This window comes from Heteronotia binoei, chromosome 15 (assembly GCF_032191835.1).
Source record: "Heteronotia binoei isolate CCM8104 ecotype False Entrance Well chromosome 15, APGP_CSIRO_Hbin_v1, whole genome shotgun sequence".
Taxonomy (NCBI): domain Eukaryota; kingdom Metazoa; phylum Chordata; class Lepidosauria; order Squamata; family Gekkonidae; genus Heteronotia; species Heteronotia binoei.
In genome coordinates, this window is record NC_083237.1 from 63,363,944 (window position 1) to 63,384,235 (window position 20,292).

Below are 20,292 nucleotides of genomic sequence, written 5' to 3' on the forward strand. Positions count from 1 at the left end.
TCTATAGAAGCTGAGCATGGCCTGGAAACTCACCTATTCAGATTTTAGCTGATCTGTTAAACCAGGGCTTCCCCAACCCCCCCAGAAAAAAGAGGTGACAGAACTCTAAAGAGGGAAATGAAGGAGAAACACATGGATGCCCCTCATCAGGGGTTGGATTCTAGCAGGAACTCCTTTGCATATTAGGCCACACACCCCTGATGTAGCCAATCCTCCAAGAGCTTACAAAAAAGAGCCTTGTAAGCTCTTGGGAGGATTGGCTACATCAGGGAGGTGTGGCCTAATATGCAAAGGAGCTCCTGCTAGAATTCTGTCTCTGGACCCTGTACTAAGAGCCCTGTAAGCTCTTGGAGGATTGGCTACATCAGGGGTGTGTGGCCTAATATGCAAAGGAACCCCTGCTAGAATTCTGTCTCTGGACCCTGTACTAAGAGCCCTGTAAGCTCTTGGAGGATTGGCTCCATCAGGGGGTGTGGCCTAATATGCAAAGGAACCCCTGCTAGAATTCTGTCTCTGGACCCTGTACTAAGAGCCCTGTAAGCTCTTGGAGGATTGGCTACATCAGGGAGGTGTGGCCTAATATGCAAAGGAGCTCCTGCTAGAATTCTGTCTCTGGACCCTGTACTAAGAGCCCTGTAAGCTCTTGGAGGATTGGCTACATCAGGGGGGTGTGGCCTAATATGCAAAGGAGCCCCTGTTAGAATTCTGTCTCTGGACCCTGTACGAAGAGCCCTGTAAGCTCTTGGAGGATTGGCTACATCAGGGAGGTGTGGCCTAATATGCAAAGGAGCTCCTGCTAGAATTCTACCCCTGCTCCTCATGAACTGTTAAACATTTTTTGAGAATTTTTTTTTCCGCCAAGAGGTTCCAGAACTCTGTTGAACCATGTTCCCTCAGGGGGAAAAAAGCCCTATGTCAAACCTATCATGGGCTTCTAAAAATGGCTTCGTGTGCAGTCGTGCCCCACCTCACCTGCTCAGGGTGAATTCGAGCAGGTTATATCTCAAAATTCCCAATAGCAGCAGTGACACGCCATTCTCCCCGACTTAAATCCTAACTATCGCCGATTTGAGGAGGTCCCAGATATCACTCCCAGATGGCATACAGACTTTGGCTTGGCTTATACATGCGTCAAAAGAACACAGGTGCACTTCAGACAAGGGGGCGTGCGGGATGTGTGCAAATCCTGTCTTGCAGTGCTCTCCCGCAGTTAAAAACAGCTCCCTTACAAAACAGGAAGAGGGCTAGAAGGTATGTTCCTGACATGCTGGGGGGTTTTTTCTTTGCAAGAGTGCTTATTTTACATCCAGGAACGTTTTAAAAAAATGGTTCCTTGCCCTGACCTGGATAGCCCAGGCAAGTTCAGTGGTCTTGTCAGATCTTCGAAGCTAAGCAGGGCCGACTCTGGCAAGTACTTGGACAGGAGAGCCCCTCGGAATACCAGCAGTCAGGAGGACGGGGCAGGCTTTCTTCAGCCACCTCCCTGATTATCCTCCGGGCCCCCGGTAGGGGTCAGTCACCAGAGGTCGCCATGACTTCCAGGTGTGCACACACACACACACACACACATAAATGTAAATTTTAAAAAGGGTTCCCCCTCCTGCATCTTGAAAGGAGAGACAGCCTACTTTGTTTCTTCAGGAACTACCGTATTTTTTGCACCATAAGGCGCTCCGGAGGATAGGACGCACCTTCCTCCTAGGGGGCGATCCGCTGCCTCTTCCTCCGATCCGGCGCTTCCCCGGCGCCTGCTTGCCTGGCTCCATCTTCTTCAGGCAAGCGTGGGATCGCTCCACGTGGCCCCAGCGCTTCACAAGCTCCGGCCGCGGAGGGGGCAGCGTGCTTCCTACTTCCCTGTGTGCCTGCCTTCAGCTGTGATGTTTAAAGCAAGCGCTGGGATCGCTCCCTCCCCCCTCCGATCCCAGCGCTTGCTTTAAACATCACAGCTGAAGGCAGGAACACAGGCAAGTAGGAAGCACCCGCCCCCTCCGCAAACGCAGCGCTTTGCGAGCGCCAGCTGTGGAGAGGGCAGCGTGCTTCCTACTTCCCTGTGTGCCTGCCTTCAGCTGTGATGTTTAAAGCAAGCGCTGGGATCGCTCCCTCCCCCCTCCGATCCCAGCGCTTGCTTTAAACATCACAGCTGAGGGCAGGCACACAGGGAAGTAGGAAGCACGCTGCCCCCTCCGCGGCCGGCGCTTGCGAAGCGCTGGGGCCACGTGGAGCGATCCCACGCTTGCCTGAAGAAGATGGAGCCAGGCAAGCAGGTGCCGGGGAAGCGCCGGATCGGAGGAAGAGGCAGCGGATCGCCCCCTCGCCCCCCGAAGGTACGTACCTTCCGACCATAAGACGCACACACTTCCCCCCCCTCACTTTTTTTGGGGGGGGGGGAAGTGCGTCTTATGGTCCGAAAAATACGGTATTTCCCAACTGCTGCTCCGTACTTTGTACGAAGCAGTGGATTCCAGAGTGAACAGGTGCCGAGCACATTCTCTCAACGGGTCTTCGCACACCCACCTTGGTCCGTAGATGCCGAGTTTTATCAGGTATTCTCAGCGGACCTTCAACAGCGTAATGGAGTAAAGGGATGTCGACGGCCCCTGAGATTCGTTCAGAGCTCTGCAGGCATTTCAAACGGAAACAAACCCACTCCAGCCTGTAGCGCCCTTTGCGAGCATCGGGCCGTGTGATCCGCTGCCTGGAATTCCCAGTGCGCAGGTGAGCCGCGGAACAGCAGAAGCCGTGGCTTCCTGGGATGCTTTGAAAGGAAAATTTGGAAGCCACCTTTGGGAGATTCTTGAAGGATAAGGAATGCGGGGATAAGGAAGCTGACCTTGATGACTTCACATGGTCTGCGTGAGCCGCTGCAGCAAGAAGCAGACATTACGAAGGATGGTTGGCTGCTACTGGAAAGAGGCGATCCAAACAACTGGAACCAGTGTAATCAATGGAAATAACAGAAAAACCACCAGTGGTTTTTTTGTTGTTTCCACTGGAAAGAGGTGGCTGGCAGCTCTGCCTCTTCTTTCTCCCAATATGCAACCAGGGAGGCCAGCCTCTGGGTGGGACCTGAGCACCCCCCAGAATTAAAGCTCATCTCCAGACTACGGAGATCCCCTGGAGCAAAGGGCTGCTTTGGAGGGTGGCCAAACCAGCACGCTAGGGCTTTGCACCCCACGGAGGTCCCTATCCTCCCCAGGCTCCGCTCCTAAATCTTCAGGGTCTTCCCAACCACGACCTGGCAACCATATACAAGGCATAACCACATTCCGAGTTTTTCCATTTCCTGCTCAGCTTCATTGCCTCCCAGCTTCGCAGCCACAATAATGTCACACTCCGCTGCAATAATGTCACACTCTGCATTTTCCATTTTTTTTTGGGGGGGGGGGAGGAGATGCAGGACTCCTGCTTTTGGTGACAGGCAAAAGCAGCCAAGGGCCAACGTGACATAACGGACTAGGGACCTGAAGGACTCGGGTTCAAATCCCCACATGGCCCTGAAGCTTTCTTAGTGACCTTGAGCCAGTTGCTGCCTCTCTATCTGGCCTCCCTCACAGGGCTGCGGAAAAAATTAAAAAGGGGGAGCAGGAACAAGAACATCACGCCGACCTCCTCGGGGAAAGGGGAAGGGGGTTAAAAGCAGATAGAGCCACACGTGTCCAACTACACCCTGTCCTCAGCTGCAGCTAACATCGTCTTGTTTCTCTCCATTTTACCCTCCTTTGTTCCTCTTCTGCATCGGCGAAGAGCTTCCGAATGTTGGCCTCTGACTCGCCGACATATTTGTTGAGGATTTCAGGACCGTTCACGACTTTGGGCTCCCGGGCATTCAGCATCTTGCCAATCTGCCTGGCCATGAGGGTCTTTCCACAGCCAGGGGGGCCGTAGAGGAGGATACCTTTCACATGCTTACAGCCTGGAAGGAAGGAAAAAACATGGGGAGGGGGGGGGAAATCATAAGAACATAAGAGAAGCCATGTTGGATCAGGCCAAAGGTCCATTCAGTCCAACACTCTGCGTCACATAAGAACATAAGAGAAGCCATGTTGGATCAGGCCAGTGGCCCATCCAGTCCAACACTCTGTGTCACATAAGAACATGAGAGAAGCCATGTTGGATCAGGCCAGTGGCCCATCCAGTCCAACACTCTGTGTCACATAAGAACATAAGAGAAGCCATGTTGGATCAGGCCAGTGGCCCATCCAGTCCAACACTCTGTGTCACATAAGAACATAAGAGAAGCCATGTTGGATCAGGCCAGTGGCCCATCCAGTCCAACACTCTGTGTCACAGAAGAACATGAGAGAAGCCCTGTTGGATCAGGCCAGTGGCCCATCCAGTCCAACACTCTGTGTCACAGAAGAACATAAGAGAAGCCATGTTGGATCAGGCCAGTGGCTCATCCAGTCCAACACTCTGTGTCACAGAAGAACATAAGAGAAGCCATGTTGGATCAGGCCAAAGGTCCATTCAGTTCAACACTCTGTGTCACAGAAGAACATAAGAGAAGCCATGTTGGATCAGGCCAGTGGCCCATCCAGTCCAACACTCTGTGTCACATAAGAACATAAGAGAAGCCATGTTGGATCAGGCCAGTGGCCCATCCAGTCCAACACTCTGTGTCACAGAAGAACATGAGAGAAGCCCTGTTGGATCAGGCCAGTGGCCCATCCAGTCCAACACTCTGTGTCACAGAAGAACATAAGAGAAGCCATGTTGGATCAGGCCAGTGGCCCCTCCAGTCCAACACTCTGTGTCACAGAAGAACATAAGAGAAGCCATGTTGGATCAGGCCAAAGGTCCATTCAGTTCAACACTCTGTGCTGCACAGTGACCAAAACGAAGGTGCCATCAGGAGGTCCATCAGCAGGGCCAGAACTCCAGAAACCTCTTGCTTACCCCAAGCACCCAGGAGTCAGAGCATCACTGCCCCAGACATAAGAACGTAAAGGAAGCCATGTTGGATTAGGCCAATGGCCCATCCAGCACAATTTATTTATTTATTTATTTATTTATTTTAAGATTTATATCCCGCCCTTCCCACTAGGTGGCTCAGGGCGGCTTACAACATATGAAACTAACATAAAATATAAAATTAAACATTAAAATTGACATTTCATAATTAAAGTTAAAAATCTAAACATTTGTAATATACATGAACATTAAATCATACAGCGGTCCTAAAGCTACACTCATCAGTTTCAAGTTCAGTGTTCCATGTACAGTATTCGGTGTTCAATGCTCAGTGCAACTACTCTGTGTTGCACAGTAGCCAAAACCCAGGTGCCATCAGGAGGTCTGCTAGTGGGGCCTGAACTCCACAAGCCCTCCCACTGTTCCTCCCCAAATACCAAGAATACAGAGCATATCTGCCCTATACCTTGTGGCTAATAGCTACTAATGGAACTCTGCTCCAAATGTTTAGCCAATCCCCTCTCAGAGAGTGCCTGCAAGTTGTTGTATTGTGGAGAAAGGGAGAAAAGGACTTCTCTGTCCCACGCGTGATTCTGTAAACCTCTTATCATGTCAAATTCAGACTCCTTGCTGGCACTTACTGATTAATTTAGAAAAATTGTCCGCAGTTGAGTAGTGGAAACTCAACTGTAAGTAATACAGAGGAGAAACAATGCAGTAGTAAGAAGCAGCTCAATAAAACCCATCCTAGTCTACACAGAAAACCGGAAGCTCCCCTCCCACCCAAAAATTTTAGGAGCGTAAAAGCAGACCATAATAGCCTCAGGACATGCAGGGAATACTGGTGAAGAGCATACAAAACACAAGATGCAATAGTATTTCAGTCACAAGCAGTGTTTCCCTCTAAGCTGAGTTAGCGTGAGCTAGCTCACAGATTTTTTAGCCTCTAGCTCACACATTTTTGTCTTAGCTCAGGAAGGATGACCCCGGAGCAAACCAATTTATGCAGTGGCTCACAACTTTAATGCTAGTAGCTCACAAAGGAGAATTTTTGCTCCCAAGACTCTGAAGCTTAGAGGAAGAGGAAGAAGAAGAGGAAGAAGAAGAAGAAGAAGAAGAAGAAGAAGAAGAAGAAGAAGAAGAAGAAGAAGAAGAAGAAGAAGAAGAAGAAGAAGATGATATTGGATTTATATCCTGAAGAGGATTTATATCCTCCGAAGAGTCTCAGAGCGGCTCACAATCTCCTTTATCTTCCTCCCCCACAACAGACACCCTTTGAGGTAGATGAAGATACTGGATTTATATCCCGCCCTCCACTCCAAAGAGTCTCAGAGTGGCTCACAATCTCCTTTACCTTCCTCCCCCATAACAGACACCCTGTGAGGTAGATGAAGATATTGGATTTATATCCCGCCCTCCACTCCGAAGAGTCTCAGAGCGGCTCACAATCTCCTTTCCCTTCCTCCCCCACAACAGACACCCTGTGAGGTAGATGAAGATATTGGATTTATATCCCACCCTCCACTCCGAAGAGTCTCAGAGCGGATCACAATCTCCTTTCCCTTCCTCCCCCACAACACCCTGTGAGGTAGATGAAGATATTGGATTTATATCCTGCCCTCCACTCCGAAGAGTCTCAGAGCGGCTCACAATCTCCTTTCCCTTCCTCCCCCACAACAGACACCCTGTGAGGTAGATGAAGATATTGGATTTATATCCCGCCCTCCACTCCAAAGAGTCTCAGAGCGGCTCACAATCTCCTTTCCCTTCCTCCCCCACAACAGACACCCTGTGAGGTGGGTGGGGCTGGAGAGGGCTCTCACAGCAGCTCCCCTTTCAAGGACAACCTCTGCCAGAGCTATGGCTGACTCAAGGCCATTCCAGCAGGTGCAAGTGGAGGAGTGGGGAATCAAACCCGGTTCTCCCAGATAAGAGTCCGCACACTTAACCACTACACCAAACTGGCTCCAAGGAAACATTGGTCACAACACAAGCCTAGGTGAATGGAGATGATTTAGCTTGGATTGGGAAGGAAGTGGGGAGGAGGCAGCGGCTGCCACTGCTTTTTCAGCAGCTCACTGGTCCTTCCCGCTGCCGCTGACCTCCCTTCTCAACCCAGCACTGACAGTGAGCATGCGGAAGGGCCAGCCTAGGAGCCGGGAGCCTCCAGCGTGGTTTTACCCACCAATCAGCTGATTGGTGGGGGGGGCGCCTTTAGATAGCCCAGGAGCGTGGCGCTTCGTCGCCTGTTCCCAGGCATTGAAACAGACCTGGTGGGGAAGGGAAGGAGTAGGAAGTTGAGGAGCAGGCAAACTAGGCATTTACCGGGGGGGGGGGGGGTGCTGAATTCGGCGTGCCTGCCCTGCTGACGCCCTAGGCAACCACCTCGTTTGACTCGTGGGCGAGCCGGCCCTGATCTCCACTCACTATTACATGAGATGTAGTGATCAGCTAACCAACATCTTTTGGGCATCCCTGGGCCAAAGGACATCGACTTGCCTCAACTTGCCTTTTTCATCCCTGGTCCCAACCTGGTGGAATCAGCTCCCTACGGAGATTCGGGCCCTACTGGATTTACTACCCTTCTGCAAGATGGAGTTATTTTGCCAGACTTTTGGCTGAGGCAAGTGGGCGTCCTTACCCTATTGTTTATACCATCTACCTGTCCTCCCCTACACTGACTTATGTTTTAACCTGCAACATGTGCCCACACCGCCTATGTTACATTTTATCTTGCTGTGCTTGTTTTATTGTTACTCTATTGTAGGGTTTTAACTGTTTTTATTATGTCTGTAATCTGCCCTGAGAAAGTCATGAGAAAGGGTAAAATATAAATCTACCTAAATAAAATAAAAATGTCAATCCAGAAACTCCAGCTGATACAGAAGGCTGCAGGTTGGTTATTAATGGAAACCGGACAAAGCAGCCATTATTACTTCCATTCTGCGGTCACTCCATGGGCTGTCAGTTACCAGCCTCCATTCAAGGTACTGGCTATCACATACAAAACCCTCCATGGCCCTGGTCTCTCCCACTTGCAGAACGGCCTTTCCCCTCTATGCTCTGCCGTGCCAGCTTCACACTCATCTGAACAAGGCCTTCTGCAGCTGCCACCTGCAAACGGACAAGAGCAACAACTGCGTATGTACGCAGTGGCCTGCCTGGTGAAGTCCAGAGGGCTCCCATCTTGGTTTTTTGCAAGCGACACAAAGCTGAATTATTCGGGAGGGCTTTACTGCACAGGAAGCAGGGCTGCCCTGTAACGGTACAGTTCTGAAAGAAACTTCAGGGAAGGGGTTAGGGACCGCAGCCTCCGCCACTGCGTACTGGAGATGCTATCTGTTGCTATGAGTAGGCTCCTACTATGTAATTTGCTTTTGTCAAACATGTCATGTTAATATGTATGCTGTACATCACCTGTGGTTGGTTTCCAGGTCTCTACAAGTCAAATCCTATTTCACTTCCAGATGTCCCACTCTTCTTCTTTTTTAAATTCGAAATTTATGTCCCACAATTGCTGATTGCACAGATTTATTCTGGGCATTTTCACACGCACTAAACAACACCCTTTCGGTCCACTTTCGATCCGTTTTGCAACTGGATTTTGCTGCACGATATAGCAAAATCCACTCGCAAACAGTCGCTGAAGTGGATTGAAATGGCATTATTCTGCACGTACGAAAGTGCCCTCTTCTGTGATCTTCCTTGAGCTCCAGTGACAAAGGCAGACTATAAATAAAATACATAAAATTAAATTGTTTTTTAAAATCTGCACATATAGTACATGTCCTATTGGTGAGCTGTGGGACTGATCCAGAAGCCAGGTCTGAAGGCACGCAACCTGAACACCTCCATGCAGCAGATCCAAGAAACCGCCACCCACTCAACTTTGCACCGGCACCATTCCTCCCACCCCTAGCTCCTAAATGTTACAGGGACACAACTAAGCCAGACTATTCCTTGGTATGAATGGGCAAAAGTAGCTCAAAGACAGGCCAAATTACAACTGCTGCCATTTGTGGGTGGTGGTGTGTTTTTTTTAATGAATCTGTTTTGCCATTGCCTTGGTGTTATCATGGGGATCAGGATGAGAAAGAAAATTATTAACTCTTGGAGGGGGGAGAGAGAAAGAGAGAGCGAAAGAGAGAGAACGAAAGAGAGAGAGAAAGGAAGGAAGGAAGCAAGAGAGAGAAAAAGAGAGAGAAGGAGGAGAGACAGCAAGAGAGAGAGCAAGAGAGAGAGGGGGAAAGAAAGAAAGAAAGAAAGAAAGAAAGAAAGAAAGAAAGAAAGAAAGAAAGAAAGAAAGAAAGAAAGAAAGAAAGAAAGAAAGAAAGAAAGAGAGAGAGAAAGAGAGAAAGAGAAAGAAAGAAAGAAAGAAAGAAAGAAAGAAAGAAAGAAAGAAAGAAAGAAAGAAAGAAAGAAAGAAAGAAAGAAAGAAAGAAAGAAAGAAAGAAACTCAGTGTGGAAGGGGGAGGAAAGACAAATATTACTGGAGGTGAAAGACTAATTTTACACATGAACCAGCAAGGTGGTGATAAATTAAAAGTGATCCTTGTCAAATTAGTGTCAAGGAAGAGCCTGTTAATTCAGCATGCGGGGGAACACGATCCCTTGTGTAGCCAAAAAAACAGGGAAGCTGGATTTGAATGATGAGTGATGCTGGCAAAGGGGAATCCCAGCTTGCTGAGACGAGAGAGGCTACGGAAAGGCTACGAGCAAGTCGGGGCAGATTTTAATGCAAACAGGTTTGGGGAATTTCTGCTGTCAGACAGGCCAGATGGACATCACCTCTGGCTCCTGCGCGTTCGCCCTCTTGCAAGGGGAAGCCATGAACTATGCACTCTCCGATCCCATCGCTGTACCAAAAGGTAACCCCTCAAGACTACCATTCTTGTATAAGGCACGGACTGCTGACCCGAACTTGCCTTTTCACAATCAAGAGGCACGCTTCGGTCAGGCACCAAACAGATGCAAACACTCTGGCAGGTCTAAGCAGACCACAAACTGCAAATTTCATGTCTGCAGCTCGACACATCTGTGGGGGGTTTTAAAAACTCACCGGCACGCATGAGCCTGGATGTCGATTGGGACTGCAGCCTAGGAGGAGGAGGGGCTTACCCCCCCCCCTCCCTCCTTGGCATTTTCCTAATCTAAAACACTCTTGAGGAGCCACTTATTTGCTCTCTTGGGAAAACTTACAGGTGCTGGATACCGAATCGGGATCCTGCATATCTAACGTGTTCAAAAAACACTGGGAGCTGTAGACATTGAACTCCAGGAATATCATCTGGTTAGACCCTGAGGGAGGTAATCCTCACCCGTACACTCTAGAAAGCAAACTCTTTTTTGGCTGCAAGAGTGAAGCTCACCTTCAGTTTTCATTTAAGGGAGGAGTGGGGGAAAGATACACCTTAACTCACAGATGTTTGGAAAACAGTGAGCCAAAGATATAAGCAGTAACTAACATAGGTGTCCTGCATGATGCCTTTCCTGACAGCAACTAAGAATTTTTAGAAAGTTGGTGGGGCCAGGAAGGCTTTTGACTTGCCACTGGAGATTTCATTAGACGTACAGATTTTTAAAAAACATTTCATGGACAGCCGTTTCATCACAGCACGAGGATCGTTACTGTGTAACTGAAGGTAAGCTGCAGCAGCCATTTTTGTGTCTGGCTTCACCTCATTAGGCGGCCATTTTGTGCTGCGCACATTATGTGTCAGAATTTCAAAAGTACCCGCAGGCTGAGATTGGGGACCCCTGTTCTAGCATAACAGGGGGGGCAAAGTGAAATAAGAACTATCCTGCTCAATGAAGTCAAAAACGGACTTAGAAATTAAAGTCGCTAAAGTGCTAGTCACTTGCTGCACACTTAACAACCCTTCAACTGACCTACAGAACTGATTTACAAAAGCTTCTATGCCTGATGAGAACTTGTATTCGCTGCTAGCAAAGATGCATCTATCCTGAGACTCTATTCAGCATAAGAACATAAGAGAAGCCATGTTGGATCAGGCCAATGGCCCATCCAGTCCAACACTCTGTGTCACAACTAAGAACATAAGAGAAGCCATGTTGGATCAGGCCAGTGGCCCATCCAGTGCAGCACTTTGTGTCACAGAAGAACATAAGAGAAGCCATGTTGGATCAGGCCAGTGGCCCATCCAGTCCAACACTTTGTGTCACAGAAGAACATAAGAGAAGCCATGTTGGATCAGGCCAATGGCCCATCCAGTCCAACACTCTGTGTCACATAAGAACACAAGAGAAGCCATGTTGGATCAGGCCAATGGCCCATCCAGTCCAACACTCTGTGTCACATAAGAACACAAGAGAAGCCATGTTGGATCAGGCCAATGGCCCCTCCAGTCCAACACTCTGTGTCACATAAGAACATGAGAAGCCATGTGGATCAGGCCAATGGCCCACCCAGTCCAACACTCTGTGTCACAGAAGAACATAAGAGAAGCCATGTTGGATCAGGCCAATGGCCCACCCAGTCCAACACTCTGTGTCACAGAAGAACACAAGAGAAGCCATGTTGGATCAGGCCAATGGCCCCTCCAGTCCAACACTCTGTGTCACATAAGAACACAAGAGAAGCCATGTTGGATCAGGCCAATGGCCCCTCCAGTCCAACACTCTGTGTCACAGAAGAACATAAGAGAAGCCATGTTGGATCAGGCCAGCGGCCCATCCAGGCCAACACTCTGTGTCACACAATGGCCGAAACCTAGGGGCCATCAGGAGGTCCACAAGCAGGGCCAGAATGCCAGAACTCCACAAGCACCAAGAATACAGAGTATCACTGCCCCAGACATATGGCGCTTTCACGAACACTAAATGGCACACTTTCAATCCACTTTGCAACTGGATTTTAGCGTGCGAAATGGCAAAATCCACTGGCAAATGGTCACTGAAGTAGATTGGAACTGCATTGTTTGGCATGTGTGAAAGCACCCACAGTCTTCCATCTGGTGGTTAATAGCTACTGATGAACCTCTGCTTCATAGGTTCAACCAATCCCCTCTTGAAGCTATTTATGCTTGCAGCTGCCAGTTCCTGAGGCATATGTTAATTATGCATCGGGTAAAGAAGCCAGCCATATGCCCCTACACACACACACACACCCACCCACCAGAGCCTAGCAAGCAGGGTGTTATGGGAGCTAGTAGATACCTGACAGAGGAATTCAAGACATATAAAGGGGACACATCCCTCCCTTAGATGCTATAGTCAACACCGCAGCTGTTCAAGCCACTGGAACCTCCCCAGCAATCAGCAACATGTACAAGCTCCCCCCCCCCCTCCGCCCCATTATCTGAGCTTCAGAAGAGTGGTAGAACCACTATGTTCCTCCATATGTTCTGCTCGGTCAGAGCAAAGGCCCACCTGGTTCAGCATTCTGCAGGCAGCTCAGACCCCCTCTGCAAGCCCACAATCATAGAGTTGGAAGGGACTTCCAGGGTCATCTAGTCCAACCCCCTGCACAATGCAGGGAATTCACAAGTAGAGTAGAGTAAAGTAAAGTAAAGTAAAGTAAAGTAAAGTAGAGTAGAGTAGAGTAGAGTAGAGTAGAGTGAAGTGAAGTGAAATAAAGTGAAATAAAGTGAAGTAAAGTAAAGTAAAGTGAAGTAAAGTAAAGTAAAGTAGAGTGAAGTGAAGTGAAGTGAAGTGAAGTAAAGTAAAGTAAAGTAAAGTAAAGTAAAGTAAAGTGAAGTGAAGTGAGGTGAAGTAAAGTAAAGTAAAGTAAAGTAAAGTGGAGTGGAGTGGAGTGGAGTGGAGTGGAGTGGAGTGGAGTGGAGTGGAGTGGAGTGGAGTGGAGTGGAGTGGAGTGAAGTGAAGTGAAGTGAAGTGAAGTGAAGTGAAGTGAAGTGAAGTGAAGTGAAGTGAAGTGAAGTGAAGTAAGGTAAGGTAAGGTAAGGTAAGGTAAGGTAAGGTAAGGTAAGGTAAGGTAAGGTAAGGTAAGGTGAAGTGAAGTGAAGTGAAGTGAAGTGAAGTGAAGTGAAGTGAAGTGAAGTGAAGTGAAGTGAAGTGAAGTGAAGTGAAGTAGAGTGGAGTGGAGTGGAGTGGAGTGGAGTGGAGTGGAGTGGAGTGGAGTGGAGTGGAGTGGAGTGGAGTGGAGTGGAGTGGAGTGGAGTGAAGTGAAGTGAAGTGAAGTGAAGTGAAGTGAAGTGAAGTAAGGTAAGGTAAGGTAAGGTAAGGTAAGGTAAGGTGAAGTGAAGTGAAGTGAAGTGAAGTGAAGTGAAGTGAAGTGAAGTGAAGTGAAGTGAAGTGAAGTGAAGTGAAGTGAAGTGAAGTGAAGTAGAGTGGAGTGGAGTGGAGTGGAGTGGAGTGGAGTGAAGTGAAGTGAAGTAAAGTAAAGTAAATTTTTTTTTTGTATCCCGCCCTCCCCCGCCAAAGGCGGGCTCAGGGCGGCTCACAGACATGGGACAGCCATGATTTGAATAAAATACAATCAAGACAACAAGTTAAAATACAATTAGGTTACATAGGTTAGTTAAAAATAGATAAAATAGATATTATAATTAAAATTAAGTTAAGGTGCTACAGTTCACAATCGTATATAAGATGACTAGATGGCTACAGATCAGTTTAGCCGGGTTCTATCTTAAAAGCAAGCTGAAAGAGGATGGTTTTGCAAGCCCTGAGGAACTGATTCAGGTCCCGCAGGGCTCGCACCATCTCCGGAAGTTGATTCCACCATCGGGGGGCCATTGCTGAAAAGGCTTGCTCCCTCGTTGTCTTCAATCTAGCCTCTCTTGGCCCAGGGATTTTTAATAGGTTTTGAGAACTAGATCTCAGTGCTCTCTGGGGAACATATGGGGAGAGGCGGTCCCTAAGGTAGGCAGGTCCTCGGCCATATAGGGCTTTAAAGGTAATAACCAGCATCTTATAGCGAACACGGTACACAACCGGTAGCCAGTGCAGGTCCCGCAGCTGAGGCTGCACGTGTTCCCACGTGTTCATCACAAGTAGGGAAGGGAAGCACTAAGCACCCATTGTGATTGGCACTCCCACCTTGGGCGCCAGAACCCCACGCACCGGGCCTGCCTTTGGCACCAGAACCCCACGCACCGGGCCTGATCCTCCCTATGAACACTGTTCGGCTCGGTCAGAGCAAAGGTCCACGCGGTTCAGCATCCTGCAGTCAGTTCAGACCCCCTCCGCAAGCCCACAACTCATGAAGGCAAAAAGCTCAGCCCCAGCAGCTGAAGAAGAAGGGGGCAGTGACACATGAAAGCTGCCTGCCACAAATTTTGTCAGTTTATAAGGTGCTCCTGCACTCTTAGAGCGGCCCCGTGGCACAGAGTGGTAAAGCAGCAGTACCGAGGTCTGAACTCTCTGCTCACGACCGGAGTTCAATTCCAGCGGAAGCTGGATTCAGGCAGCTGGCCAAGGTTGACTCAGCCTTCCACCCTTCCGAGGTCGGTAAAATGAGTCCCCAGCTTGCTGGGGGGAAAGCGTAAAAAGACTGGGGAAGGCAATGGCAAACCAGCCCGTAAAAAGTCTGCCTTGAAAACGTTGTGAAAGCAACGTCACCCCAGAGTCGGAAATGACTGGTGCTTGCACAGGGGACCTTTCCTTTCCTTTCCTGCACACTCTACCGCCCCAGCCATCTGCTGTGCTGAACACAAGAGATTTTGTTTAGGCATTGTGACTAATTGCCACCGTTCTCAATTAAGGCATCTGCTCCCTTTTTTTAAAAGGTCAACGATAATGACTTCATTGTTATGGCAAATTCGAAAGAGTGAAGGTACATTTTGTTTTGTCAGTCAGGCCAATAAAATCCTTTGGCATGACCCCCAGTCCTAGTCTGGGCCAGTGTTCCCTCTAAGCTGAGTTAGTGTGAGCTAGCTCACAGTTTTTAGCCTCCGGCTCACACATTTTTGCCTTAGCTCAGGAAAAATGGCCCCAGACCAAACTAATTTATGCAGTAGCTCACGACAACTTTAATGCCAGTAGCTCACAGAGTAGAATTTTTGCTTCCAAGTCTCCAAAGCTTAGAGAGAGTATGACAAGGACAAAAAAACCTAATTGGGCGGGGGGGGGGGGGAGAGAACCACCCAACACCATTAGCATCTGCAGTTCTTTTAACATACCACAGGGATCAAATCCAGGATCTTCTGTGCAAAAAAAAACTCCTTTACCACAGAGCTGTGGCCCCATTCCCAAACCGTTTCACCTCTCCTTCACCAAGAGAACATCCGTGGCTTAAAAAAAAAACCCTGCACCCACCTGGCTAAAATGGAAGGCCTTTGAAACCCAACCAAACTCAGCCTCCACTGAGATGGAGAGGTGATGACAAACTTTAAAATGTCACAACCCCCAAAACCGAACCTCAGTCGCACTTGGTTTCCCATCTGATCTTGGCTCTGAGAGAAAGGCGGGCACTGTCTCCAAATGTCAGCCCCTTTAACAGGCAGCCGACGAAGCCCGGCATCTTTCTCTATGCTGGCACGCCTAAATGCCTCCTGTCTTAGCTTTTTGGGGCATCCACAAACCCAAAGGTCACTCAGTAACAGGACACCGGGGTTATCGAGCCTTTTTATTTTCACGACTTGCCTGCCCGCTAAGCATAGCACATGTGCGCGGTGAAAACAAGTCAGCCAGGCAGCAGCTAGTTTCGGGGGGGGAACCAGCAGATTTTTAAAAAACAACAACGCGAGACCCGAAGAAGTGGATTGTCACCTCCGCAGCAGATGCCGCAGCCCAAGGAATTCTTAGTGCGCTGACATTTGGAACGTATTAGACCAAAATGGCCCACCTCTCCTAAGTTTCTCATTAAGCCTGCTTGTAAAGGTCAGACTGGGATGGCTCTGATAGGACCTCTCTGCTTGGCGAGAGCTCCCAGGTTTCCACCCTATTTGACCCCAGAATCCCAGCCTCCCTGGAACGCTCAGGTGCTGACACAAGGGACCTTTGTCCATGGGGAACATTTCTCTGTGGGAAGAGAGTGAATCCTGCGAGAAACGTTTTGTCTTCTAGCAGGTGGGGCTGGTGGACCAAGAGGGGCAGTTATTGTTCATATAGTATCACACAGTGAGACAGTTCGGTGCAGTGGTTAAGAGTGCGGACTCTAATCTGGGGAATGGTGTTTGATGCCCCACTCCTCTTCTTCATGCAGCCAGCTGGATGATCTTGGGCCAGTCACAGTTGAGCCAGTCACAGTCTGAGCTGTTCTGTTCAACAGCAGTCTTGGTGCTTGGGAGGGGCAACAGTGTGAGGACTTCTAGTGTCCTGGCCCCACTGATGGACCTCCTGATGGCACCTGGGTTTTTTGGCCACTTTGTGACACAGAGCGTTGGACTGGAGGGGTCATTGGCCTGATCCAACAGGGCTTCTCTTGTGTTCTTATGTGACACAGAGCGTTGGACTGGATGGGCCATTGGCCTGATCCAACATGGCTTCTCTTGTGTTCTTATGTGACACAGAGTGTTGGACTGGATGGGCCACTGGCCTGATCCAACATGGCTTCTCTTATGTTCTTATGTGACACAGAGTGTTGGACTGGATAGGCCACTGGCCTGATCCAACATGGCTTCTCTTATGTTCTTAGAGGTCCATCGGTGGCTATTAGCCACAGCGTATTGTTGGAACTCTCTATTTGGGGCAGTGATGCTCTGTATTCTTGGTGCTTGGGAGGGGCAACAGTGTGAGGACCTCTAGCGTCCTGGCCCCACTGATGGACCTCCTGATGGCACCTGGGGGGGTGGGTGGGTTGGCCACTGCGTGACGCAAAATGTTGGACCGGATGGGCCATTGGCCTGATCCAACATGTTTTCTTACGTTCTCTCAAGAGATTTCTCAGCCCCACCTCCCTCCCAGGGTGTCTGCTGTGGGAAGAGGAAGGGAAGAAGATTGTAAGCTGATCCGATTCTCCACGCGAAGGGCAGGGAATAAATCCAATCACTTCTCTTCTTCTATCACCAGCTTCCATAAGCACCAAAAACACAGAGGTCTGTGGCTTTGATTATTTCGTTCAGACTCAAAAGTTAACCAGTGCGGATGGAAGGCAGAGACAAAGGGGTTGACAAGGATGAGTGGAGGATGAACGTGAGCAAACGTATCTACCCAGTCTAGGGCTTTGTTATAATTGGAGTTGATGATCCAGGACTTAATTGACAATGGAGTGGCTTCTGTCGCCAGTAGGAGAGAGAGAAGAGACTGGATTTATACCCCGCCCTTCACTCAGAGTAGCTTACAATCTCCTTCGCTTCCTCTCTCCACAACAGACACCTGTGAGGTAGGTGGGGGGCTGAGAGAGCTCAGTTGTTCTCCAAGGGCCCCTAAGAGGAACCCGTCTGCCCTATTCCATTGCCTAAAAAACAATGCAAAAGAACAATGGCAGCACAATATATAGAATACAAAAATATCAAAAATATTGTGCAAAAACACACACTCTTGACGTTTGAGAGAGAACTTGGCTGGAAGCTTCAGTTGGCTTATGAGGAAGCTGCAGGAGCAGCGGAACGCAATCAAAGCCGGAGTTTGCGTGAAGGCAAGAATTTTTCCTTCCGAAGCCAACAAGCGACGGAGGGACTCCTGTGGAACTTTATTATTGAGTCTTAGTACTCTGTTTGGACAATTAAGAGACTGTGTGGGGTCCTCCCTGAAATACTGTATTTGAGACTCTTGTTTGGCTTTAATTTCTACTGTATGAATGCATGCCTACTTTTGTAGGCTGTTCATTATATGACATAATACAATTTACTCAATTTTGTATAAACTAGTCAAGAGTGTACTGTGTGCAGTTCTGGTCGCCGCATCTCAAAAAGGATATTATAGCATTGGAGAAAGTCCAGAAAAGGGCAACTAGAATGATTAAAGGGCTGGAACACTTTCCCTATGAAGAAAGGTTGAAACGCTTGGGGCTCTTTAGCTTGGAGAAACGTCGACTGCGGGGTGACATGATAGAGGTTTACAAGATAATGCATGGGATGGAGAAAGTAGAGAAAGAAGTAGTTTTCTCCCTTTCTCACAATACAAGAACTCGTGGGCATTCAATGAAATTGCTGAGCAGCCAGGTTAAAACGGATAAAAGGAAGTACTTCTTCACCCAAAGGGTGATTAACATGTGGAATTCACTGCCACAGGAGGTGGTGGCGGCCACAAGCATAGCCACCTTCAAGAGGGGTTTAGATAAAAATATGGAGCAGAAGTCCATCAGTGGCTATTAGCCACAGTGTGTGTGTATGTATAAAAATTTGTGCCACTGTGTGACACAGAGTGTTGCACTGGATGGGCCATTGGCCTGATCCAACATGGCTTCTCTTATGTTCTTATGAGTGTGTGTTTTTGCACAATATTTTTGATATTTTTCTATTCCACTGCCTGTCAAGCCCCAGAAACAGCTTTCCTCCTTTCACTTCACTCTGCTTCAAAACTACAATTCCACAATGTGCCCACAATGTGCCCATAACTGCAGCAGGAACCAGCGGGACTGACCGAGGACTCTGGGACACAAGAATCCCCTGTTCCTGCAGGCTGCTGGGCCTTCTCATTGTGCTTCACAAAGAATTAAATCTTCCATGCAGGCAACTAGGATAGCACTGTTACAAAGGCCTTCCCAAAATTACCTGGATAAAGGATTGGGGCCCGTGGGCATTGCTTGCTGCAGGTCGGCTCCCGTCGTGTAACTTTGCATCATTTAACGTGTCATGTTAACACTTAGGCTTTGCTTCAGTTCTGCTTTAAGACTTCTGGCTGGGTCTATAACCCAAATCCTACTAAGCCCAATTCCGCATTTAGCACTTGCCTCCCCCACCGGTGCGGGGCTTCTCACGGCAGCTCTTTTTCCTGGATCCTGCACGGGCATCTCTGGAGCAGGGGCTGCGTGTTCCTTGCTTGCTGCCTGCCCTGCGCAAACCCGAGAGCCAAGAACGAGACCGTTGTTGCAGTTTAGACAGAGCGGAAGCTCACTACTAGAGGAGTGGGTGGGAATTTCAGTTCCCTGCATTATCCTGCTGTTGAGCCTCAACCTTTGTGGGCTCGGCATCTCCTTTTTAACTAGACTGTGCTTTAGCCTATAGCAGGGGTGTCAAACACGCAGCCCAGGGGCCTAATCAGGCCCCCGGAGGGCTCCTATCATGCTCCTGAGCAACTGGCTGTCATCTGCTTCCTTCTCCCTCTCTCTTGCTTCCTTCTGCATCACGACACAAAGAAGACTGGGCTGCACGGTACCAAGACAAGCGGTGGGGGGGGGGGAGTCAACTAGATGCACAGTGGCTGTTTTTGTGTCTACCCTCATACCTGCTGACCCTCAGTGACAGGGCCAAACCAAGACCACCTGCAGGAGAAGCAACGATGAACGGGGATGAACTGGATGGAATCCAGCAGACCTTCTGTTAGGATTTACACAAACTAGAGAATAATTATCTTTCTGATGGAATGCCAAAAAAGGGGTGGGGGGGGGGAACCACCTTGCACACATACCGAAAAGGCCCTGGGCTACAAAGTAAAAAGAGTATACTTGGGGGAGGGGGAACCTACGCTCCAGCTCAAAAGCAGGTTTCAAATACTGTCATTTAAAAAAAAGAAAAGAAAAGAAAAAAGCTACATTTCATTTGCTGTAATTTTAAGCTTTTAGCAAAATCACAGCGGCGGAGGAGAAACACCAGCAGCTCCATCCGCTAAGAGCTGGAAAATGAGAAGGCGGCCGAACAGCTGCGCCCAGATGAAAAGGGAGGCCACCAGCATGGATGAGCTGGAGGCTCGCCGGAGCTTAACTTCAGCTATCAGGCGTTTAGGCTGCTTGTTGCAGGCACTTAAAGACTCAAGCAGGGGACTTATCCTCAGATGTGGAGCTAGAACATAAACCCAGTCACTCTCGCCCAGTCCCCCTCCTCTCAAATCAAAGGGAAGTCTGCATGTGACCCACTCACCGCACTGTGGTTAGGCGTGTTTGGAGAGCCCCTGCATGTCCCTCTGTAACGGGGCCGCCACAGCTCATAGAATCATAGAGTTGGAAGGGACCCCCAGGGTCATCTAGTCCAACCCCCTGCACAATGCAGGAAATTCACAAATACCTCCCCCTAAACTCACAGGATCTTCATTGCTGTCAGATGGCTATCTAGCCAGTTATCCCTTTGCTATTGCTTGTTGGAATTAACTACATAGGAAAGATAGTATTATCCATGTATTACCTCCCAGTCGGAAAATAAGAATATTACAGTAGTAAATGAGCAGTTTGGTGTAGTGGTTAAGTGTGCGGACTGTTATCTGGGAGAACTGGGTTCGATTCCCCACTCCTTCACATGCACCTGCTGGAATGGCCATGGGTCAGCCATAGCTCTCACAGAGTTGTCCTTGAAAGAATAGCTTCTGGGAGAGCTCTCTCAGCTTCACCCACCTCACAGGGTATCTGTGGTGGGGGAGAAAGAT

The 20,292-nt window shown here is 48.9% G+C and overlaps 1 protein-coding gene across 1 annotated transcript in view; it reads right to left on the reverse strand.

The window, feature by feature from the left end:
- Positions 1-20,292, reverse strand: part of NSF (N-ethylmaleimide sensitive factor, vesicle fusing ATPase) — a 159,891-nt gene that overhangs the window by 49,885 nt on the left and 89,714 nt on the right. Inside the window, exon 9 of the mRNA XM_060255915.1 lies at positions 3,714-3,913. Within this exon, the coding sequence (XP_060111898.1) occupies positions 3,714-3,913 (200 nt within the window). The remainder of the gene's footprint in view (positions 1-3,713; positions 3,914-20,292) is intronic.